At 43.8% G+C, this 25525-nt stretch overlaps 1 protein-coding gene across 2 annotated transcripts; it reads left to right on the top strand.

Moving 5' to 3' along the window:
• On the top strand, positions 1-23575 carry Sgl (UDP-glucose 6-dehydrogenase sgl). 2 transcript variants are annotated; one of them, XM_077703170.1, is made up of 12 exons: positions 1-131; positions 4096-4259; positions 5257-5394; positions 7349-7513; positions 8232-8429; positions 12680-12827; positions 14034-14128; positions 14248-14378; positions 14980-15075; positions 15162-15193; positions 16855-16946; positions 20488-23575. In XM_077703170.1, exons 2-12 carry the CDS (start codon positions 4101-4103, stop codon positions 20656-20658), a joined length of 1425 nt encoding a protein of 474 aa, XP_077559296.1. In that variant the 5' UTR covers positions 1-131; positions 4096-4100; the 3' UTR covers positions 20659-23575. The 2 variants fall into 2 exon arrangements, with proteins under 2 accessions (XP_077559296.1, XP_077559295.1); XM_077703169.1 differs by having other exon boundaries at positions 11-474.
• Positions 23576-25525: the final 1950 nt, after the last annotated feature.

Here is a 25525-nt window from a genome sequence, read left to right as displayed (position 1 = left end):
CCTTCGCTAGACGCAATCAGTTCACCACTGTGTCGGGGAGCAGAAGGCTGGGATTCCCGAAACTTTAACCTGCCCGCCTGGTTCTGTCTGGTCGTTCCTCTCATTCTACTGAAAGAGCTCGGCACTCCCAGGTATCCGTGGGCGCTCATTAGTCTGCGGTATTTCCCTCGATTACCCTTTTGTAATAGTGGAGATCAGTGGTCTGTGCGGTGCGGATTGGCTACAATCCGGAGAGACGCAAGCGTTAAAAGTGCGGGTTTCGATCTGCGATCAAAGAAGTAAAATAGTAATATGGTAGGCGTAGCGCTTGCAGCGTGCTGCTGTCACAGAGTTTGATTTGTGATCTGGGCTGCATCGGAGAATTTACCGTGACACGAGATCACGTTGTCTGCGAACCGTAAGAAGGTGTTCGAAGAGTGTGGTGTCGGCCGAGCGAAGTGCCTGCTGCCTTTCTACTGCAGCCTTGCCTGTGAGGTGAGTTTTTTGTTCACTCATCTCAAACCGGTGTTGCGCGAGGTGGATCAACTTCCCGGAAAGCGTCTCCGATGCCGGTGATGCGGAGCTGTCACTGGATCGCGAGGGCTCGAGTAATGCGAAGAATTTCCTCGAGATGCGCGCTCTTGTAAAGCTAATCGTTGCCAATGAAAGTGGGATTGACAACTTATGGGCGTATATCTGTTAATTTAATCTAGAATGCTTTCCGTTTTTCTCTTGCCTCGGTGGTTACAATTTGCGGTGCTGTTTTGTGAGAAGGCAGCCCAATCCCAAGGGTTGCCTTCTTGTAGCACATCCATATCTAAAGAAGCTGTTCCACGTAAGACAGGTGTGTGATATGCAAAGGTGACCCGACATCTGCAAGTCAGATGAGAACTGCGCTGCCGAGGCATATTGGGTTGCATTTGCTACACGTACTCTATTCTCTGCGCATAGCTGGTGTGCGGTGTGTGTCGAGATGCAGTTCGGAAAGCTGTCGAGCTACATTGGTAGCACGATGGTTCAGCGTGTCCAGTTCTCGGAAACAGCTTGTGCGAGCTCTTCGTGCAGGACGGGGGCAAATTACGACTAAAGACAATTTAAAGACTGCTTTTAATTTACACAGATTGTTAACGGTACAGGCAGCCAGAGTGAAGTACCTTGCGAGAACGTGCATTATCTGCGATAGATGGGAATGAAAGTGCACGTACAGTAAAGGGCAATAGCCTTTGAAAGCTCTCTGAATTTTCGCGTGGGTCAAACATTGGATCACACTTTGCGACCATGTATTTTTGCGGCTCAAGTATGTGCTATAGTGTAGTGCGCTTGTCAAAGTCGAAGAAAGAGCAAGGAAACGCCATGTGGCCTGTCTCACAAGTTTGTCATCACCTTAGCTTGCAGTGTGACTCGATGCCGCCTCCTTGTTCTCTATTCTAAAGTTAACTTATTTCGTGGTTATATCTTGTCTTTTTATGTGTGTGTGCAGAGATAATCTATATAGGAGATGTGCTCGTATCATTTAAATATTGTCTGCAGGTTTTTAACCGTGTAGTTGAGGCGACGTACCATTTGCAGAACGCTGTCTCTAAAAGTACATCAGGCATGCCCAGGACTGGAATTCTGTGGCTGTGTCCAAAGGAACATCGAATCTATCAGGATCCAGAGGACATTTGGCGTAACCGGGACTGGGTGTCTAAAGAAACGTTGGACATAGCGCTTGAATGCCAATATCGGTACGTCAGAATGCACCCTACTGGTGTATTAGGGCATGTAGCAGCTCTCACCCTTTAATTTTGGCACTTGTATGATGCAACGAGCCTTTACATGCGTCTGCTGATGTTAAAGACTAAAAAAGTGAAACCACACACTCCTGCACAGCTTGTGGCTTTCTCAATAAATTATGGGAAATGCGAACTTGGTGCCTCACAAAATATGTGTGGAGAGAAGGGGTCAGCAGACGTCTCACAGGCATCACGAAATCAGCCCCTAACAGGGTAATCCAGTGTCACACTTTCTTCACAAGTCACACTGAAAACAGTCTAAATTAGTTTTTACCCAACCAGCCAAATTGCCTCTGCTCAACGACTAGCCAGAGGCACCGTCAAACTGTCACCATTAGCAAGTAATAGTAAGTAAATAAATAACAGGGACTATGACTGGTCATCGAGCTGTAACTGTTTGGCCGTTGGGTAGAAAACAAGGCAGACTGCTCGAATTATGGATTGTGAAGAGGACGGTGAATGCCTCTGGACTGCGTGGAATGCACCAGCAAGTGTGTCCGACTGACCGGTTACCCTGATCACACGTTCCGTTCATGCACTAAATATCACAGCGCATCATCTGCTGATCCAAGTTCCTACCAACATATGGCGGGCCAGTATGCAATTCCCAAAACTGAGGGAATCAACAAGGGACCATTTTTTGATACATGGTTCATGTGAGGAATTTTCCGATCCCATGCAAAATATTATAATTAAAATATTAAATTTAAAATTTAATAATAAAATATTTTTAAAGAACTCTAGTTGCAGCCGACATCACTCCTAAGAATAGTGAAATGGAAACAGCACTTTCAAAATCACTTTTCTGGCATTAGAAGGGTGAGCAAAATTTCCAGCATCGGCAGGGGGGTTCAAAATGGGGACTTGCTCCCCCCACGTCACACCAGCACGATTGTTCCCTTCCCCCCTCTCCCCATGCAATGCAACTAGTTTGTCCCCCTCAAGACAAAATCCTGCTGATGCTCGTAGGCAAAATGGTTGAAACGACTATGAATGTTGGTTACATTCTTTAAACTTTAGCCTGGGTTATGCACGCAAAAGCTGAGGTGATGCTTACCATACCTTCAGGGCTCACTTTTCAGAAGGTTGGTGAGAACCGTTTGAGGTAAATTCAGTAAAATTAACAGTTGGGCTAGTTGGTGCAGACACATTTTTAAGTAGTGCTTGATACGAGACGAAAGAAGAGGAGACACACACGACGGCGCTAACACGCAACTGTTTTTATTGCGCATAAACACAAATATATACAAAAAAACTGTGGTTGATTCCTCTGTCATAGGAATCAGTAAAACATGAAAGTGAAATGTGCAGCGAAATCTGCAGCTGAGCATGATTTGCGGGTCAGCGGCTGTCTTGTGGGTGTGCGTGGAGAGCAACGTCCTGGTGGCGGGTTGCTTCGGCAAAGGTGTACTGGCATCATTTTTGTGACGGACATGACATCAGTGAAATCTTGGTGTCATCATCATCATCGCCAGCCTATCTACGCCCACTGCAGGGCAAAGGCCTTTCCCATTATTCTCCCATTAATCTCCAGTTATCCCGGTCCTGCGCTAACTGCGACCAATTTATCCCCGCAAACTTCTTGATCTCATCTGCCCAACTAACTTTCTGCCGCCCCTTGCTACGCTTGCCTTCTCTAGGGATCCACTCTGTTACCCTTAACGACCAACGGTTATCTTGCCTTCGCATTACATGCCCTGCTCACGTCCATTTCTTCTTCTTAATTTCTACTAATATGTCCTTAACACGCGTTTGTTCCCTGACCCACTCTGCTCTCTTCGTGACCCTTAATGTTACCCCTATCATCTTCCGTTTCGTTGCTCGCTGAATCGTCCTCAATTTAACTTGAACCCTCTTAGTGAGCCTCCAAGTTTCTGCCCTGTAGGTGAGTTACCTGTAAGATGCAGCTGTCATACACTTTCGTCTTCAGTGACAATGGTAGGCTGCCATTCATTGTCTGAGAACGCCTGAGAATCTTGGTGTATCCCAGCATAAAACAATGTCGTGTTAAAACATAAAACCCAAAAATGAACAACCCTAAGTATAAGTATAAGTATAGTGCCCTTTAGTACTAAAGTTTCTTTCCCGCAAGAAGACCCTGTGTGCAGGGGTGCACCCTTTACAGGCCGCTTGCTTCGTTGTACTGGCGTCATTTCCGTGACGGATATGACGCCACCAAAATCTTTGTGTATCCCGGAATGAAACACTCTCGTGTTGATATTTGAGATAACTTCAGTGCCAGCATGAGCAATCTCACTATTGTCTTCCCTGTTATCATCTATACCTTTAGTTTCTTGAAGGTGCCCTTTTGACAGGTTTGCACTGAATGCTCTCAACACAGGGACCATGGTGGTGAAGAGCATCTGCTGCATAGGGGCAGGCTACGTGGGCGGCCCCACGTGCAGCATCATTGCCTACAAGTGCCCGCACATCAAGGTGGTCGTCACGGACAAGAGCCCCGAACGCATCAAGCAGTGGAACTCAAACAAGCTGCCCATTTACGAGGTGCATGAAATCTTGCGCGAACCAGGATATACTGCTTACTTTTCTTGGGCTGTTCTTGTTAATGCACACTCTTTCTTTCTTGGTGTAGCGCTGTTGTTCAGCTATCAGTAATGAACTGTTCCTGCTTTGCTTTGGTGAAGTTGAAATTACTCTTACTCAAAGTAATTTTGTAATAAGGATTGGTGGGGTGGGCAGTAATTGTTGCATGGTGCAGCTATTGTTAACTAGATTAACGGCAGTAAGTTTTAATAATAAATCTTGTTTAGCATGGGCATTTAGTGTCTTTTTCTCCTCACATAAAACATTGTGGGACCGTACAAATCAATCACATTCACTAAACAAATTAATGAAAAGAGAATAGCTTTTTATATAGCTTTCAATTTGGAGAGAATATTTGTGTTCTGGCGGGTAAATTTTGATATTTGCTTTTGTTATGGTACTATGCGTCATTGCATTAGCAATATAGTGTGGAATATGGAATAACAGAACCTGAAGCTACCAGAAACATTGCTTTTGTTTATCAGGAATCCTAGTTACTGGCAGAGTGCACATGCAATCCGAAATTCTGCTGGAGGTGCTTTTTCAGCACCATTTCAGGAAATGAAGATCACCTAAATATATGATTGAAGACAAAATGCAGGTAGCTGTTATCTTCAATACATACACATTAATAAACATAGAAACTTGTGTAACTGACAAACCCAGAGTGACGAAAAAGAGTAATTCTTAAAGTGTTTGATTTCATGGAAGCACAAATTCTCACAGCAGCTTTATTTATCCAGGGCGTGAAAGCCGGTTAAGTATGCCCTAGGGAAGTGTAGAGGCCTACTTTCTGGATACTTGGGTTCCACATGTAGTGCACACGGAAATGCTTTGTCAGACAAAAATTTTTCTCTTGTTTTCTTCGTGGCAGGGGCTGCACTCCCTATGATTACTGTGCCTAGTGTTTACATTGCATACGCACACAAAGCATCCATTGCTTCTCTCCACAATGCAGCCTGACCTGGACAACATTGTCAAGACTTGCCGTGGACGGAACCTCTTCTTTTCGTGCGACATAGAGGGTGCGATCCAGGAGGCAGATATCATCTTCATTTCGGTCAACACGCCAACCAAGAACTATGGTTTCGGCAAGGTAAGCAGCCGTGCCTAGTCCTGCCACTGGGATGGCAGCAAAGCAGGGGGTCGGGAGTGACTTTGCCAGCCAGAGAGCAAGTTTGTGTGACATTGGCAACTATCAGGGCACTGATATGAATGTTGTTCGTAATTTTTGCGCCCAAACGGCATTCCAAGAACTTGACCCACTAAAGGGATGCGGAGGCCAATGTGTCAAGCTTTTATTTTGTGGGTGAATTGGTTAGCTCAGTTCTCATAATCCCTTATTTTCATCATTTACCAGAAGCCCAAAGCTTTAGTTTATTTGCAAATCACAATGTGTAATGCCTGCCTCGCAATTTATGCATTATTATTCATTGACTTGTGCTGTAGTTTGTTGCTATCCCACTCTTAAAAGCTCTGTCTTAAATCTAGTTTATGGGTGATAGGCACACTTTGTCAAATTAAAATGCTCATTATCTGCTGAATTCTTCCCCCCCCCCCCCCCCCCCCCCAACCCAATGAAGTTCCATCACCACCTACATCACAAAATCAACAAGAAGTATGCTGCAGTGGGAACGCACTTTTGAACAAACTTCTGCCTTGAAAGAAATGATAGTAATAATACTACCAATAATAATTTTAATATTGGTAATGTGTATAAATTGACCAAAAGGGTGCATTAAATGGCCTACGTGCTGTGTACTTCTAAGCTGATGGTGCCTTCTACTTGTAACACACTTGATTGTTTTTTAAAAAGCAAGGTGGAGGTCATGGGCAGTGTGTGGGTTTTCAGCAATATTTGCCATGCCATTGTAGCTGTGTCATAACAGCCTTAATTTCATCCTACCATTGTTTTTTAAATGTCAGACAAGGCCATGCAGAAGCAGAAGTGTTGGAAGATTAGTAGAGAATCGATACCATTCCCGGCATAAATAAGAGCAACGGTTTTACTATTCAGCAGCTCTGTACGACAGATCAGCTTGGTAGGCATCATGAAGAGGGGCTTTTGATTGCATCTTGAAAGTAGGACAGTGCATTCACTTTTCAGTGGTCGAGAAGTGAAGTTTTATTACCGCTAATACTTTATTTACTCGATTCCTAAAGTGAGGGGGAGGGGGGGGGATGCTTGAATTCGTAAAACCTAAATTACCTCCCCCCCCTCTCCCTTTGCCACCTTTTATTGCATTCGTATCTGGACAAGATGAGAGCAAGGAAAAATGTTTTATTTGGCAAACATTCAAAAGAACAATACATACAGGCAGTGAACCCACAGCTTATGTCTGATACTCAGTCACCCTCACTACCATTCGAGCCCGTTGTGCCGCTTGGGCCGCCACTTTCAGTATCCTCCAGCGGGTCTCTTTCTGTTCCGTTGAAGTGGTTTTGTAATTGAAAGCTCCATAAATGACTTGGCCACAACATCAACTCATGCTCGCTTCCACGTGTCTGACATCCACCTCGCGGTGGTCGCTTAAATAAGGGGGTGCTTAGATTTGCATGCAAACTTTCTTCCAATTTTTTCTCCTGAAAGCAGAGGAGGGTGCTCAGAATTGGGGGATTCTTAGAATCGAGTAAATAAGGTGTATAAATAAAAGGGATGCAATTGTGACGGACCATTTTTGTGAGGATTTAATGCTTGATTTGCATGGCCATGTGTGTGAGTAATACGTGGAGATATTTCCACTCCCCACCTCCTATGCCAACCCTTCCCCCCCTTTTTTTTTGAGTGGGGTGTGAGTAGTATGTAGGGGAAGATTATTAGCATGAAAAATGTTTTTCGTGCTTATTTTCACTTGCAAGGAGTGGTTATGACTACCTAAACGAACAAGGCAATCTGAGGATTCAACAATAGCTCTTATGAATGTCTTTACAGTTAAGCAGTTGGGACATTTTCATTCAGAAAGAATTGATGCTTGTGTTCATGGCTGCTCAAAGTAGAGAGGGAGTCATCGTTTATGTGAAGGTACAGTGTTCCAGTACTCTTGGTGCAGGGGAGAGCTGCAGACCTGCAGTACGTGGAGGCCGCGGCCAGGTTCATAGCGGAGAAGGCCGAGACGCCAAAGATTGTTGTCGAGAAGAGTACCGTCCCGGTAAAGGCTGCTGAGAGCATCAGCCGCATCCTCAAGGCCAACATCATTCAGGGAGCGAAATTCCAGGTGAGGCCCCCACAACACCTGTATCGTCAATCTTGTAACTTGCTTAGCACTGAGGTGCTCTGACACAGAGCCATAGGCTGCAGGTTTGAGTGGCGGCAGGCACAGCTGTATTTTCTGTGCAAGTGGCATATAAAAACACCAGTGTTGTAAATTGAATGACTTCCACCTACCCCTGTCTTGTGTCAGCGCAATCCGTTACATCCTTACAAATTTTCCTTCATATCTATCTATCTATCCAGTGTCTGCCTTTCTCAGCGTCTTTACTTATTCCACCACAACGATGCTTTTGCTTGATTTGTCTATTTGTAGTCCATCCTGACTCAGCCGTATCGTACCCGATTTAGTATTAGCAAGTTCCACTAGGAGTATAGCTGAGTTTTAGTCGCTTGGGAGAAGCCTCACATTTAAAGTTGGGAAATTAAAGTTTCAGTGGTATCCTGTCACAGATTCCTAGCACCCTTTTTTGTGCAGAATGTCCGACTGCTGTGTTATCAGGCATTGTGCGGCTTCTAATACCATTAAAATGTAGTTCCCGTGTTTGGGCTGATGGCGGCCACAAAAGGGGCAATGAAATGCCAGTTTAATTGTTATTAGCAGGTTTGTGTTTATTTAAGAAATTCGGAATATCATAGCCTCCTCATTCTTTGAACGCTGTGCTGCCCAGTCATTTTGTTGGTGTTAGAGAAGTTTTCACTAGTTGCTTGTGTTTTGCTCCCAGGTTCTATCTAACCCAGAGTTCCTAGCTGAGGGAACAGCCATCTCCGACTTGCTACACCCAGACCGCATCCTCATTGGTGGAGAGCAGACAGACGAAGGCAGGGCGGCCATTGAGGAACTGTGCTGCGTTTACAGGAACTGGATTCCTGATGAGCGGATCATCACCATGAACACGTGGTCCTCGGAACTTTCCAAGCTGGTGAGGCACACATCCACACGGTGAAATTTTAAGGGGGGACACTGGTCTTGGGGACCGAAAATTTGCCAAAAAATCAATTTTATGTATTAATTTTATTTGCAGTCTACAAGTCCCAAAGAATGTACCTGCAAAATATCATAGCTGTATCATAAGTATTCACAAAGCTGTCGCCCTTTGAAGTCGCCTAAATGACCATTTTTGCCTATGTTTGCAAACTTCGTGCCCTGTTTTCTCAGAACCAATTTTTTTCCCACATGGTCAGCTGTCGGGTACAATATCTTGGGATGTAGTGGTTCGATTTACATCATTTTTGCTGCATTCAAAAGCTTATGAACTGAACAGTGCAATAAAACCACAAAAGTACAGAATTTCTTTTTGCTGGCACAAGATTTTATGCAGTTAATTTTACAAAAACATTGTAAATTGATGACCTGACATTTACGAATTTTACAGCATTTGCAGAAACCATGCTAAAATTACTGCAGTGGTATAGTTGCACTCCCTGGTCCTTCTAGAGCACAAAGGGATAAAAGCTATTTGAGTATTTCATAGGCACATAATGAAAAAATTGCCCGAATTGGAGTGACATAACATGTTGCACAACTCTAAACTTACACCCCGTAGATGAAAAACGACTGCATATTCGTGCTCAGGATGTTGAAATACACTCAATGTGTAAATCTCAAGCACATAGGTTAAAAAATAACAAAGATGTCCTCAAGACCAGTGTCCCCCCTTAATTAATACTAAAACCTGTTCTGTTTGCCATTTTGTTGAGGACTCTTTTTTTTTTTCCCCCTTAATCTACATAGTGCTGATTAAAACCTTTTTTATTAGTCTTTTGTATCTGCCTTTCAAGTTTTCTGTGCCTTAAGCAGAGGGGTGGTGTAAGACAGTCAAATAGCATCTTGTGGATCTTAATTGGTCAGTGTTTCATGGTTGCAGGAAAATATCAGTAACAGGTATGCTTGTTGAAATGTGTTCGTTCGCAGCTTCCTGATTATTGGGTAGCACTTATATGGCCATACAATTCCAGCAGCTGTGTCGTCTGTATATGTGTGAAAATGATCCAGAATTGTGTAAAGGGGTATGGGTCATGCCAGGTTAACAGGTCTCTCAAATTAGACGAGGCCTACTTACTGTTCCCTGTTTTATTGACTATTGCATGTGTAGATCCTCATATTTTCAATGAAAGAATGAACTAAACAGGGGTTGTCACGCAGGACAGGTGATGTTTTGTTGTAAAGACAGCCATATGTGCTGCTGAGTAGGTGACCGCTGGTTCAAATCTCTCGCAGTGCCAGCTCTTTTTCTTGTAGAAGTGAAAAATGAAAACTCTCATCTGTGCGAGATTTCCAGGGCACGTTAACAGCACCCAAGTTGTCTAAATTAATCCATAGCCTTAGCCTTCCACTATGACAGGCCTCAGCCCATGTGCAGCTGCAACACATAAAACCCCAATTCGAACTTTGCTGTTAGTCGGGTCCAGCCACAATGGCTCAGTGGCTAAGGCGTGGTGCTGCTGAGGCCAACGACGTGGGTTCAATTCCAGCCGCAGTGGCTGCTTTTCAGATAGAGGCAAAAAGCAAAAATGCTCGGGACGATGAGGCAACATACCAACCAAGGGCTTTTATCAAAAGCGGTCCCAACGTCTCAAAGGCTCTTGGGCTCCTGCATCAGGGGTAGCTGTGTTTCATGAGATCCTCTCCCCTCTCGTCAGCAAAACATCCACACACGTAAAGAATGCTAGCCACTTCGTCGAACTTGTTTCCCGAGTACCGATCGACCCAGACGACAGACTCGTCTCTTTCGACGTCGTCTCGCTCTTCATCATCGTTCTGGTTTCCCTGGCCGTCGCAACTGCCTCAAATGCCATCGAAAACGATAACAACCTGAGCTCGAGAACCTGCCTCGGCGTCAGTGAAATAGCTCAACTTTTGCAGTTCTGCCTCCAGAGCACACATTTCTGCTTTGAGAAAGAATATTTTAAGCAAGCGAGCGGAACTGGGATGGGGGCTGCTATTCCCGGAACTACAGTGAATCTGGTAATGGAGGAGATAGAAGAAAACGCTGTAAAAAGTTTCTCCGAAAAGCCCAAGGTGTTTCTCTGCTACGTGGGCAACTGTTTTTCTATCATCAAAGAAACAGCAGCAGACAACTTCCTGTTGCACCCAAATTCGACCGAACCAGCCATTCAGTTCGCCATGGAGAGAGAAACGGACAACACCTCGCCATTCCTCGATGTTTTGCAGCTGGATCGACTCAGCTTCACAGTGTACAGGAAACCTACCCGTACTGGAGGCTACCCACAAATCAATCCTAACCACTGAAATTCCCGCTAGTCATCTGTAGTGTGTCAGCTCTCTTTCTTAGAGTAAGAACTGTCTGCTCAACCGAAGACGACCAAAAAAAAGAAAGAAAAAGCTGTCATCGCGGATTTGAAGAAAAATGGCTACATGAGACACTTTACACAGCACTTCAAACGCCATCTTCAGCGATCGGGCAGCAACCAAGAAAATTCTGTTCTTTTGACAACGACGGTCAACAACCCTTGCCCTGCCTCCATTGCCTCCCCACAACCCCCTCCAGCTGATGACCTACCCGCATTTGCCTACACTATGTTATGGCGTACTAGAAGAGAGAGGTGTGTCATCCGGGCCTGATCAGGGTAGTTCATTTTGCAATGAAAAGGTCTGCTGGGAAACTCCTACAGTAAGCAGCGCCCTGGCAGCAGCTGCCCACCAGTCAGCTTCACAAATTTTGTTTGTTAAATTCATCTTTGTTTATTGTGTTAAATAGTCTTCTTTCTTCATTTTATCGCATAAAGTTTTATAAAACACCTAAATAATTCTTGAACTTAAACCTCATGGTTAAAAAAAATTTCAGATGGCACTGGCTGCAAAAAGAGTTCTTCAGGGAGCTCCTGTGCTACATACAATTTTTTTTTATCACAAAAAGGACCCATGCTTTCTGTTGGTTTGTCCCCCTTATGAAACACCTCTATCTCCTAGTACGCTGGGCGAGTAAAGGGCGAGTAAAACATTATCCCGCAGTCTTAGGAACGAACCCATCCTCCTCACCCACAAGGTGGGGTCAACGCTAGATGGCCGATGCCAAAGGAAAAAGCACGAAGGATCGTTCACAAAATTTTTTGTGCACAATGCCCCGCCAGTTACATCGGCGAAATGCAAAATTTCCCCGAACGTCTCAGACGGCACAAAAATGACATCCGCAAGTCTGACATTCAGCGCAGTGCATTGGCCAAACACCGCGAAAAAGCTGACCTCACGATTGACCTTGATGGAGCACAGTTGATTGGCACCGGAACAAATTACCCACAAAGAATCCTCCTTGTGTCCTGGCACATACAAGGGTCTCGGGGAGGGCTCAACAGATACCTGCATACCCTTCCCACCATTTACGCCCACAGCCTCCAATGTGCAACGGCAAGGAACAAGTAAACGAAAAAAGAAGCCAGCTTATATAACCGCTGCTTGTAGTCAAACACAGTCACCCCTGGTGAAGGAACGGAGGAGGCTCCAAAACGTTGGGACCGCCCTTAATAAAAGCCCTTGGCTGGTGTCTTTGCCTCCCTCAAGTTTAACCTAACCAGACAGTTCTGTCGAAGATGGTCACGTTCAGGAAGATGCTCATATGTTGAGATTTCAGTGCACGTAATTTAAGGTTTCTAAGTAATCAAATTAACCTGGAGCCGTGTAGTGCAGCACAACTCGTAGCCCAAGTACAGCTTCAGCACACTAAACCTCCTAATTGGATTGGACTGGCTTTAGAAGGAAGCCCATGCTTCTCCACCAGAGTAAAGATGCATCTAAAAGTGCTTGCTACGCAAAGCATCAGTAAGGGACCGAAATTACTGATTCTTTTCCGACGACCACTGGAGGGGCACATTCTAAGCATGACTTGCTCGCTCGTTTATCGCTGTCACTGGGCTCTTGCTTCGAAGGCTTAGCTTTGACTCAATGCATGCCATCATTACAGCCATAGCATAAGGCTATATTTTGTGTCTTTAATTTTTGTTGCAATAAGGATTGGCTTGTGATGGGATTGGATTTGTTTAATACTATTGTATATTTTGGAGAAATATGCACGCACAAATTTTATTGCATGGTACACAAAACACTATCCAATAATGGCGCTCAGAGGGAGAATGCAAAATAGTCCTTTATTGTGTTACTTAAAGCTGTACTCTTTGAGCCGCTTGTAACAGATTACTTTCACTTCTTGTGCAGGCCGCAAATGCTTTTCTAGCCCAGAGAATTTCTAGCATCAATGCAATCTCTGCGATATGTGAGTCGACCGGTGCTGATGTCTCCGAAGTGGCCAACGCCATTGGCAGCGACAGCAGGATTGGTCCCAGGTTCTTACAAGCCAGCATCGGTAAGGGAGCAGGGCTTTGCTTTTCTAGTAAACGGAACCACAAAAGTTTCATTTTAGGCACTGGGAATGTAAGGGAACTTAACGTGTAACTTTACGCTAGGAAAGATAGGCTGTATCATTCAGTGGTGCCAAACATAGCCAAAGGGTAACCACCCCACCCTCCCCTTTGAATGACTGTTGGCCATATTGCATTATGGTGGGGGCGCCAGGTATGACAAATTAAATTGCTTCTTCCTCAAATTTGATATCAACCAAGAAAACACTGTTTTCATGCCGGCTGTATATTTACGAACTATTGCCAACATCACGACTGCTATGATCCATTAGCTGTAAGCACTGCCTTGTGTGGTGTAAGTTTTCTCATTTTTTGGCAGTTGTTTGCAGAATTTTTGCAAACTGCAAGCAGGACAAAAGTGAAATTGTGCAAAAATGTTCACACTAACATTCCACCTCCTTTGTGCTCCCAACTTCAAAGTCAGCCTCGTAAAATGCATTTTCATGGGGAGCAGCAACACGTCAGTACTATGTCATCATTCTTTCCGTATCACAAACGTGGTAGAAGCTTGTCCCTGCTGAACTAAAACAGACTGCTGCTTGGTGGGGAGGCCAGAGCTGCATAGTTAGTTTCTTGTAGGAAACTGTGAAACGCAGTGTATTATGTCAGTGTGTGTGCCTCCTAAAAGTTGCATCCCCCAGGCTTGAGCCAGGGAGCAGAGAGCAGAGTCTTGCATTACAAAGACAGCTGAAAGGAGGAATGTGATGTTACTGTTGCAAATGCATTGCCCTGGTATTGGTGAGGGATGCAGGGTTTTATGATTGTTACCAATGCTCGGAGCAAACAGTTGTGTTAATGTGAAAGAGTTCCACTATAATACCGGGACAAAACTGCCATGTGCTGTCAGCATTGTTGAGGGTCAATTTTTCCAGGTAGAGATTCTGAGGGGCAAGTTGTGTGCAAATGAGAAATGGCTTGACATATCACATATGACACGCTGTGCACGGTTTCACAGACATAAAAGAAATATAAAAGTAATATAACCCCTCTCCCCTTACTTTTTTATATTGGGGAGGAATCAGAGTGAGAGGATATCTTTGATTATTGTGCATTTCACAGACTTCATTAGTTTTTATTCCATAGGCATCAAGCTTTTCTTTTAACAAAGTACTAACTGTTGAAAATTTGTGTCCTCTACTTTTTCTTAAAAGGCTTTGGAGGAAGCTGCTTTCAGAAGGATGTCCTAAACCTGGTTTATCTCTGCGAGTGCCTCAAGCTGCCAGAAGTGGCCAACTACTGGTACCAGGTAAGCCCACACATTTTTACCTTAATTCCAAACTTGAATTCGTGCTTTCCTCAGTGAAGATCATAGATTAATGTGTACTATTTACTGCTCTTTTCTTTTTGCATTTTTAAAAACGTTAGGTTGTGGAAATGAATAACTTCCAAAGGACCCGGTTCGCTCAACGTATAATTGATCGCCTCTTCAACACTGTGGCAGGGAAGAAGCTTGCCGTGCTTGGCTTTGCCTTCAAAAAAAACACTGGCGACACAAGGTACATTGTTGTCTCTCTAAACAACATCCAGAGTGAATCTTGGGAGTGAATAATATATGCACTTGCCGATGTGTGCAAGCTGACATTGCATCGAAGAGTAGTTTAGTGAAACTTGACTATTGGTTATCATGGAGGAGTGCGCTATATATTTTTCATTTTCCACTGCACACATCTGGGTAATTTAACCTCTTTTGAAGTAAGCTTTTTTTTTTTGTCAAGCCACACAAAAAGCACTGTGACTGTGGTGGAATGGCTTCCTCATTTAAATAAAGACAGTGCATGTTATCAGTCATTTCAATAAAGCGATAGTCTGCATCTGTCTTTTCTTGCCTTCTCTAATCTGTTAGCTTCACTATGTGCTGTACTAAGTTCACTGTAAGTATAAATCTTTTTTTCAACTTCATTGTCAGCATAAATACTAAAAAATGAGACATCAAGTGCCAACAACCGCAAACATTGGCTGCTGTCAGCCTGTCTTTACATACACCATCCACTGCAGCTGTAGGGAATTTTCAGCGAGAGTGCTTCCTGTCTGGAATGGTGTCATTGCCATCCAACATGCCATCACTGTACGTGTCAAGAAATGAAAGTTTTCATGCAGGGAGTCTGCTGCCATCTACGTGTGCAAGCACTTGATCGAGGAAGGGGCCTTTCTCAACATCTACGACCCCAAGGTCCCTAAGCAGCAGATTGTCGAGTAAGTGTCCCAAACTTCGGTGATACAGTACATGCAATTCAGATACGCATTTACTTACGTGCTGTTTTTGTGTGCCCACTTTTCAGTGACCTCACTTGCATGGGTGAACGAAATGATGGTACGTATGCAAAGGCTCTCCTTTTGACCTCTAAGAAACCTGCCTTTTCAGGTTGGTTCTTGTACAACAGACTGATTTATCTTCATCATCATAGTGCCCGATCTGTGAGGAGCGGATTTGAGGATGGGTGTATGCAAATGGGCTTGCATGGGTACGAATCGTGTGTCACACTCTATGTTCTCACCAATTCCTAGTGAGTTGGGCAACTAAAAATGACAAGTTGGTCTTTAAAAGTTGCAAAAGCATATTTCAATTCACGCAGCTGAGATTGTAGTGATGTATGCAGAGCAAGCTGTTAATAAGAGATTTCTATTTGTTTGTAATAATTGAAAGCTCATTCTGGGTGGGTTTTACCGTACCCCACTTTCAAAGCTTTCAGGATATTCCAGTATCATTGCTTAAACATGCAATAAAGGAAAATAATTTATGAGCTCCATCCTGTGCATAACAAAGTTCTGCATTATCTAAAATAGAACAAATAGCAGGCAGCCTTTGCAATTACTGAAGCACAACTTAAGTTTTCAGCACCGAACAATGAGAACAATGCAAAAGAAGAAAAGCTGTCTAATGCCTAACATGTGCCAACACAGCACCACCAGACACATGCTGCATTGGTGTTTTCTCTGAAACACATCTGAATGACTACCTCAGGCCTTACATAATTTGATTTGCCAGCTTTTTTTAGTGTCACTCTAATGTTGTATTCGGTTAGTCGCTTTAGAGCACTCTGAGGCACTTTGGAAAGCGTGTTCGGGTGGCCAAAATCCAGCACTCGACTTTGTTCAATTAGTCATCTCAGAGCGTCAACTTTTCACTTGGAGTGCCTCCGACTACTTTGACTCCAAAGTGGGAGCACTGCCAAGATGTGGAGGCAAGCGGGTCACATGACACCAACCGCCACGTGGGTCCCCCACTTAGCTGACCAATTTCTGCAACTCCGCAACCACAGCACTAAGGCCTAGCCAGCAGTTTTTAGTCAGAGTGTTTAGTTGGGCATTATGCTTTTCATGCGAAAAAGCATTGCACACGCAGCAGGCGCACTGACACAGCCACGGATACCATCTGAGCAGTGCAGATGGCCGCGAAAATGTGGCGTCAGCGCTGCCTGTCAAGCAGAGCAGACAACTTCAGCTCCCCATAAGGGACCTCAAGGCACAAACAAAGTTGCATAGTAGGAAAAAAAGCTGATAATGTGGCTGGAAATGGCAGTACAAATTGTCATCCACGCCACTTACAAAAGCAGCCACCGAATACCCCTCATGGTGGCAAGCCTAAGCATCCCTACAATACACAGTCGGCTGCTCCGAACGCTTTGAAACCTGTTTGAAAATGGCCTCACAAGTGCGCTTCGAACCTCCACCTAAGTGCGCTCCTCCGTGAGTGTGCTGCACCGTAAATTGGTTCGTTGCCGGGCTGGAGTGGAGGGCTTGCTGACTGCACTACGGTGGCATGCTTGCCCGCTGCTCTGAATTGGGTAAAGCATTTGATTGGAGAGCCACGTCTCTTGCTTGGATTGGGGTGGCCTCCACATATGCGTACTCAGAGTCAGAGCATCAGGGTGACCAACCGAATACATCATAAGAAGTTTTTTTTTGTGGTCGTTTGCTAGTTAAGCCATGACGCTGCCCAAATGGGCTGAATTGCAATTTCTTTGTTCACAGTGCTGAACCAAGTGGAGATCTTCCAGGATGCCTACTCCGCTGCGCAAGACACACACGCCATTGTCATCTGCACCGAGTGGGACGAGTTCAAGGTATTTTCGCTCCCTTTGCTCAGGAGTTTGTTGTGTATATTTTGGCCAATGTTGTGGCTGTGCTATTTTTGCTTTCCTGCTTCTCGTGAATCAAGTTATCGCTAAAGCTGGTACATTTCTACTGCAGTGATATTGTGACCGTAAGTTGATCCTTTTTGTGTTGTTGAAGTATTGATACGTTTTTGTGCTTTTGGCAAGCAATGTTGCTAATGCGTCCATACGTTGCCGCTCCCAATGCTGTGTGTTTTCTTCGTTCAAGCGATCACGAACTAGAAAAAAAGAAACAGCACAGTGGTGCATCACAACTAAAAAAAAACTGCATCTGAAAGATTTCATAGACATGTAGATCTGCTAATGATGTTTTGTCATTCTAGAGTGACTGCAACAGAGTTTTTGATGGGAGAAATCATTGTTAGTACTGATCCCCCACCATACACAGAAAAGCTTCACCAGAAGTACCGCATTTTAGCGTCTATAACCCCCACAAATAATAAAGAGGTAAAGCTCGGGTGCAGATGATACCTCAATTTTGCCCTGGCGTCCAGTTTCACTGCAGTGCATGCTGCATCATAATGCATGCGTCGTCACAGCCTAATTTCATTCTCGCTCCTGCTCTGTTCTATCTAGCTTGTTAAACAAAGGCAGATCACTGTTCAGTCTTGGGCAAGGTGTCATTCTATCTTCATTATCTTATCTTTATATGCCGTGTGTATGGATATGAGAGCATCGAAGAGAATTGGGTAACTGGTGCAGCGTTTTTTGTACCGACTAGGGAGAGTTTTTTTACAAACGTGGTAGGGCAAAGTGAACTGTTACGCTGTGGAACTCCAGCTGTGCAAATGTATGCTGTGCACGATTGCAAGCAAGAATTTCACTCCGTATTATTTATTAGAAAAACAAGGTGCTGCTTTCTAAAAGGAGCTATTTATCCCAAGCACAATGTTTACACCGATCTGCTTTGCTTGTTACCACTAATTTCTAATTCTAATGTTCTTATCCATAAGACTCTCCAAGGCCCTTTGCTTTTCACAGCAACTTGTGAGCATATATACTTGTGCTTCTGTCATTTCACCCCAACAACACACAAAGGTGACGCGACAAAAATCCATAGACACTCGCCTTTTCATCTTGTGTGGTGGCATTACAACTTGTGGTGGCATTACAACTTCTGAGATGTAAGGTTGCGATCGAAAATTGCCACAGCTGGCGCAAAAAGACAGCTATCAAACACAATTGGACAGTTGCTCGCAGGAGTTATAAGTAGAAGTAGCTCCTAGCGGTCATATAAATGCTAAACATTTGAAGTGTCTTCGGGAGGTACTAAACAGACAACCATATGTATTTTGTTGCCGCTTCTCTTATCGCTTTGAGACAGTTACGATAAAAAGGCATATGCAGCGTCAAGCTCAGTGCTTTTCTGTACAGGGGTACAACGTCCTAGTAAAAACACAAAACTTTCATTTAGACAACTCCAGAAACAAGCCCGGGTACTCTTAGGACATGAATACATCTTGCACTTCTGTATGGAAGGCAGAAATTCTTTTTTAAGACACCTTTGGGTGGCAATCCCACGTTTTTAAGTATGAATTTCCTACCTGACCATAGGAGATTTTGTCATACCTTATACCTCAATTATACGTCCCCCGGTTTTACAACGACCCGCTTCTTACGACGAATCACCATCGTCCCGGCAGACTCCCCGTAGAAACAGTGCATTAAAAATTCCGGTTATACCACGCTCAGGTGCATGCGGTCCGATTCATACGACGAACACTGGTGAGGATGAACCGGCATTTTTACCACCTTTTACGCCACTGCGCCGTCTCGTCCCGACCTATGTGCAAAGATAAACAGCCCGCGGCAGACCTGACCACTTGCTAAACAGACTCAAGCAAGAAGGCAGGTACTGGCGACCGGGAGCTTAACCTTCGACACGTCCCCGTGGCGGCAGAGCACCAACGCACCAACCGAGCGAAGTCGAAGTCCAGTGGCCGGCGGACCACCAATTTGACGCTCCCATTGAGCCGACGAACCTGAAAACGCATAGTCACTCATTGCAGAAATAGAGAAAGTATAAAATCGTGCGTCGTGCTTCATTCTTTCTAATTATCACCCAACATCAAGCGTTACGGCCATGAAATTAAGCCTTTTTTAGACCCGCCGCGGTGGCTCAGTGGCTAAGGCGTTGCGCTACTGAGCACGAGGTTGCGGGTTCGATTCCCGGCCGCGGCGGCCGCTTTTCTGATGGAGGCGAAAAGCAAAAACGCCCGTGTGTACGAGATTTCGGCGCACGTTAAAGATCCCCAGGTGGTCAAAATTACTCCGGAGCCCTCCACTACGGCGCGCCTCATCGCCTGCGTTGCGTCGGCGCGTTAAACCCTACAAATCAATCAAATCAAATTAAGCCTTTCTTCACCACTGCTCGATCATCAGAAGAAATTATTTCGGTTGTGTCATTTTCACAAAATATATCACAAAAATCCCATTCTTAAACACCAGTTACTATCTTTGCCATCTTGCATTTCGGCACGCATTGATTATCTGTACAAAGTTAATGTCCCATCCTGCCGTACAAAGCATTTTCATGATTAGTTTATCCCAAGCACTTGCGTTTGTTGAACTGCCTTCCTTCGTCTGTTGCTGCGATAACAGATGTGACTGCGTTTCGATCTGCTGTAAGCAACCTGCTGTGGTGATTGCTTATCTTTACATTGTTGTTTTCAGCTTGTGTTTGTGCTGCTGCTTTTCTTTTTCTGTTACACAAGATGTAACCCACTCCCCTCTGCAACGCCCTTTGGGCCCTGAGGGTAACTAACTAAATAAATAAATAAATAAATAGTACCCCACGGCAGTGACCGAACTTACGCTTTCCTCGCCCGCACAATCCAAGTTTCTTTCTCAGGCAATACTCTCTCTCCCCCCTGTTCACTGTTGTCCCCACCATCGTTTCTTTCCTCCTTTCCGGCCTTTGCCGCTCTTATTACCTGACCTCTGCTTATCAGTGTCTTTCAAAGCCGTGTTGTCGTTTTGTTTCTTTCTGTTCCGCCTTTTCTTCCTTCACCGCCTCGTACTATCACTCGTTTCTCTTCCCCTTCTGTCGCCACTGGGTTGCGGCCTTGGAAATTTCCCACTCTCACCTTTTCCCCACTCAGTTTGTTCGGCCACATCAACTTCCCAGCTCATCTCGAGCATGCGAGGCACAGGGATGGCAGACTAGCGCAGGCGCTGCAGGGGGGAGGGGGCCCACTAAATAGGCATTTTTCTTTCTTAGAAATTTGGGAATTCAGTCATGGGTTTTTAATTCATGCAAGAATGCACTAAATGTAGTAATTCAAATAAGTTCTTAGCCCAGCTGTTGCATGAGACCATCTACTAGCGCAGCATTTACCCATACGCCAACCATACGACACCTTGGTCATACAACACTTTTGCACGGTCCCTTGAAAGTCGTATTATCGGGGTTCCACTGTATATATCAATATCAAAACGAGTTGCACGTGCATTTGAGGATAACATATTTGCACGTTCCATCTGTACGCAGTCCCTGGACTACGAGCAGATCTACACCTCCATGCTGAAGCCTCCGTTCCTCTTCGACGGGAGGCGCATCGTTGACATTGCCAGACTCGAATCCATTGGCTTCCAAGTCGAAGTGGTCGGTCAGAAAACGACGCGCCAGAGCCTCAACCGCCCCTATGCCGACCACATCTGAAGTAGTGGGGCGGCTGCCAGCTCCCCAGCTCTGGCGACACTGCCAAGTTCGCGATGGGTCTCTGAGAACCCGGTACTTCTGTGCTCCGCCCACACAATGTGAAGCATTGGAATTGTGTTTGCACTTTTGCCCAATCGCTTTACTGTTCTTCGAACAAACGATTGCTTTGTGCATACAATGTACGCTAGCGGTTATTTTAACAGATTAATTTTAACCTTTAGTCATGTTTAGCATTTTTGCCTCTCTCGTTTAAAGGGCAACTTTACAATGGAATGAATCCTCAGGCTGGTCGTAAGCAGCTCAAAGTGCGTAATGTAAGGAACTCGGTGCTGCTTTGGGGGCTTTCGTCGCAGAAGTCTACAAGTGGGTTTTCGAGGCATCAAAGTGGCAACAAGTTTTTGGTGGATTTTTACAAGTTAAGTGAGCATGAAATTTGGAATTCCTCAGCACTGGAACTACGCTATCTGCATTACAAAGCGGTGGTGCCGCAATACCAGACTTCTGCTGTACTGAATCCGTGTTATCCAAACTCGCTGGTACAGACAGAAAAACAGTAGATAGGTTGTGCGAGGTATGAAATGCGGGCTCCGTTAACGACAGTTCTCAATCAAAATGCACTGACAAACAACGCAAAATGTAGAGATCTGAATACATATCAGTCTCCCCACTTCCCAGTGCTTGCATTGTAGGTTTTAGAGTGTGAGTTCGTCTTGTAGGCACTTTTATCGATGAGTATATAATCAGAAATGCCTCCTTTCCCTAAGCGGTCTTTTTTTTTTTTTTTTTTTTTTTTTTGCCTTTATGTGTACTATACACGTTTTACATTGCGCTGTGCATTTACCTCTTATTAAGCAGCGCGAACATTCCTTGTTCCTATGTTTGACGGTTTTTCTTCTTGCTTGGCCAAGATAACTGTCATCTATCCAGCAGTGCTGTACACAAAACCAGTCTTCTGTGCTCTGCGTATTTATGCGTGAATGCAAAAGAGAGAACAAGTTTTCTATCGTTGGCCAGCTTATTGGCGCAAGCCTTTTTTGTGCCAAAGTTTGGCAGGCTTCTCGTATTTATTTTTCTTTGTTATCTATTTTCCACATTCGTTCTCTACTCATGTGTTCCAGTAACGAAGAATTTATATGGTAGTGCAATTACTGCGTTTTCTCAATACCTTGCTCATTTCTCTCGCATTCGTGTTCAGTTCTAATTGCATTTAAAAATCGAAAATGTTAACCGGTGTTTTTCACCAGTAGTTTACATACAAAAAGAAAAGTAATGTGAAAGGTCTAATTGGGACAGCGTCTTAGACCTAACATCTTTTTTTGTTGTTTTGATTCCTTTTTTTTTTTTTGTTCAATGTGACTATTTGTGAAAAAAAAAGTGTGGTATCCTTTTATGTGCAAGGTAGACTGGCTCATTTGTAGCAGGGTTGTAGGGTTGTGAACTTCCAATTTTTATGAACTGAATCAGAACTGATTAGCTTTAAATATATCCAAGGCCACATTATTTCCAGGATATAAATGTAAGAATTGATATCAGTGTGCTTATCTTGCACTAATGTCATTCTAGTTGCAGTCTTTTGAGCAACGGCTTCCTTACAATTCATTTTATTCCTTGTGTGAGTTTAATTCGTCTGCCTTAAAGTTTATTCAGTTGCATTCACTGAGATCTTACAATGACTTGTACTTAAAGAAGGTTGAGCAAGAATACAGAGTTATAGACTTGACTGCTGACGCTAATAGATAACACTGCTCCAAGGCTAAACAGTCCAAAATTTTTATGCACACAATCAGAGCGGTTTTATGGCCGTAGTATCCTCTCGTTTTAAGCTTTTCTTTCGCGCAATCATGATAGATCAAACATAAGGGCACAGTTTCATATCTGTTTTCCTTCAGCTCCTGTTTTTCTCAAAGTGGTGTGCAGTTTAAGTTGATTTATCCACACTCAGAATTTTCAAGGGTGTTTTCTCAGCGGAAAAAAAAGCACTTCCACTCTGGGTGTTAGTTTTGTTTCAAGCCTTTGTTCTGTCTCAACACAGTTGCTTGCCTCTATTTTCACCGGGTGTTAGTTTTGTTTCAAGCCTTTGTTCGGTCTCAACACAGTTTTTTGCCTCTATTTTCAAAGCATTTGTGCTTGAAGCGAGAGCTTTTGAAGCACACCTAGTTTTATTCTCCTTATTGGTTAATTCATTGTTGTAAGAGTGCATTTTTTTAGTATGTATGCTTTTTTTTTTGTACTTGTTAATCTGTTTTGGGCTTGCAGTAGTAGTTTCAGCTTGCGTGTAATGACGTTAGGTTTTCTGGATATCTTTTTATAACGTGCTTTTGCTTGCAATGTTCTAGCATCTCACATTGTACTGGAACTGTTGTAACTTGTTTAGCGGCCTAATGTTTTTATAGAAAATGTTTTTTTAATGGGAAGCAAGAACTTCTAATGTTGTGCGAAAGCTCAGTATTATGTTTTCTGGAAATAATTTCACGTAGTTTCAATACGTGCTTACTGAAATGTTGGTTCATCATTACCGATAAAAAGATTAGTTTAAAGAGGAAGATTAGGTTGTCTGGTGCACATGAGTTGCTAGCATTGAAAGTACTAAAAACTAAAAATATGGCAACCACGATTGCTTGTGTTTGTAGGTGTCACATCAAATGAGTGCAAGTACCCATGTAAAATTTCCAGTGGAGATGGACGTAGAAAGAAAAAAACTGTGCAAGTGCCTGTACACATTTTGACATCTCTGCTTTACATGATTTCCTTACATTTTGTTTCTTTCCTCTTTGTTCCGATGATATTGTGGTGTTACAGTTGTTTTAGTGAAGTAGAGTAGTATAGTTAGGAGCTGAAGGGGGAGGCATTGCAATATGGCCGAACTATTTGATCTGCTATCAGCTGAACAAGCAAAATAAATTTATTTTTCTACTCAGTGTCTTTTTTGTGATTGTGGTGCGCTGGTATTCGCAGACTAGTTGTGGAAAGAGAAATACCTTCATGTTTATCACACGTTTAAGGGGGGACACTGTTGTTAAAACAGCTTCCTTTAATAATTAAGTAAACTCTGTGAAACTTGTCAGTCCAGCTGCTTTTTCCCCCAGTGATTTCAAATATGGCATTGTTTTTCGAGTCAGTCAGTTAGTTACCAAGATAATTAGGGATAATTAGCTTTTTATGGAGGAACAATAGACAAAACAGTGTTGGCCATAAAACTGCAATCTTTATATTTTCCAATACTATGAACCGTGGTGAGTGCAATAAGAGAATCGGTTTTTTTGGATGCACCACTTGGAAGTAATTTTACAGCTCATTAAACTTTGGTAGCACCAGTGGCAAGGAACGATTTTGAGTGGCCATTTCAAATACTGAAGTTTAATGAGCTGTAAAGTTAGTTCCAAGTGGTGCATCAAGAAACCGATTCTCTTATTGCACTCACCACGGTTCATAGTATTGGAAAATATAAAGATTACAATTTTATGGCTAACACTGTTTTGTCTATTGTTCCTCCAGAAAAGGCTAATTATCTTTAATTATCTTGGTAACTAATTGACTGACTCGAAAAACAATGCCATATTTGAAATCAGTAAAAAAAAGCAGCAAGACTGACAAGTTTCACAGAGTTTATTTAACAATTAAAGGAAGCTGTTTTAAGAGCAGTGTCCCCTCGTTTTCACATCAACAAGAAGGAAGCCCCCAAAACAGAAATACTGTTCAAATGGCATCACCTACCAAGCCTCTGGGGGCAGAAATCGGACCACTCGCAAACATAACAGCACAACAGCTTCTCTTTCCTTATCAAGAATATAATGTAAGCATTAACGCATCTCTCTCTGTTTTATCGCAGGTCAATCAATGCTCGCCTTGAATGTGAACAGACATGAAAATATTGTTAAGGGACCAGGCACCTGGTGAAAATGACTCCTTCTGTAGTAACATCTGAAACCTAAGCACAATGCGTAACAAGGATTTTTGCTTAACCCTCTGCAGTTCAGAATTTTCACCCAATTTCTGGCTGTTCCGGTCCGCAGCTATATTGTCAGTTTCTGGTGCCTCGGAGGAAAAACACGAACTGTGCAAGAAAAACTAAGGATATTTATTTTTTCTTATGCGCTCTGCTTGCAACTCCTTTGCCAATATTTGAGCAGTGTATGAAAGGGCTGAAAGCATTCTCCTGGGTGCAGGCCAAGGTTTTTACTGCAGGTTTTACAGAAAAAAAAGTTTACCTCCTGCCTCCTCTTGTTTTTCTACCGCTACAAACAACACAGTCCTTGGTGCTTTGGCCTGGGAGCTGGTGGATGAAACGGCTTGTCCCACCTAGCCTTTACTCGCACTCCATACGTGCAGACAGGCCCCGCTTTTTCGCTCAAGCCCTCAGATCACCCACCAGCTGTTGGATGAGATTGTGGTGATACTGCAAATTTCCCTGCACTTTCTCGCCATGATTCTGCATCTGTGTGCGCCTCCAAATAAAACTATTGACAATGGAAACTTTTAGATGCCAGAAAAAAAAGCTGTCACCACCAGTTGTCTTTCGACAAAACGCATAGCTCACAGAGTAATGATCCACATGGTGCTGTCTCCACTGCCGTCGTAGTCTTCATCACTCGCTTCTGTCGAATCTCTGCCATCACAAACTGATGGAGGCACGCTGTTCTGTTCCTCGCTGCAGTCATCACCGCTTTCGCTTAGTGCACCACCGTAGAATGCACACGATGAGAAAGCGACCATGCTTCTGAGCGAGCAGCGCGCATGTGAAAACGTTCCGGAATCCAGGAAGCCCGTGCTGAACATTGTGCTGCACCCTAGTGCAAAAAGAAAAAAAACTTCAACAAACAAAGTTCACTTAGCCCTGAAGAGGTGGGGCATCATTTACACAAAGAAT

This window comes from Haemaphysalis longicornis, unplaced genomic scaffold, assembly GCF_048455015.1.
Source record: "Haemaphysalis longicornis isolate Haplotype H1 unplaced genomic scaffold, Haemaphysalis longicornis Haplotype H1 scaffold_3, whole genome shotgun sequence".
NCBI classification, from domain to species: Eukaryota; Metazoa; Arthropoda; class Arachnida; order Ixodida; family Ixodidae; genus Haemaphysalis; species Haemaphysalis longicornis.
This window is presented reverse-complemented; position numbering and strand designations above follow the sequence as displayed.

Bases quoted from the DNA above. Each gene is read 5' to 3' on its own strand.
- Sgl (XM_077703170.1), top strand. From the start codon at position 4,101: ATGGTGGTGAAGAGCATCTGCTGCATAGGGGCAGGCTACGTGGGCGGC. The intron at 8,430-12,679 runs GTGAGGCACACA...CTTCTTGTGCAG, and splicing joins CCTCGGAACTTTCCAAGCTG to GCCGCAAATGCTTTTCTAGC. The intron at 15,076-15,161 runs GTAAGTGTCCCA...CCCACTTTTCAG, and splicing joins CCTAAGCAGCAGATTGTCGA to TGACCTCACTTGCATGGGTG.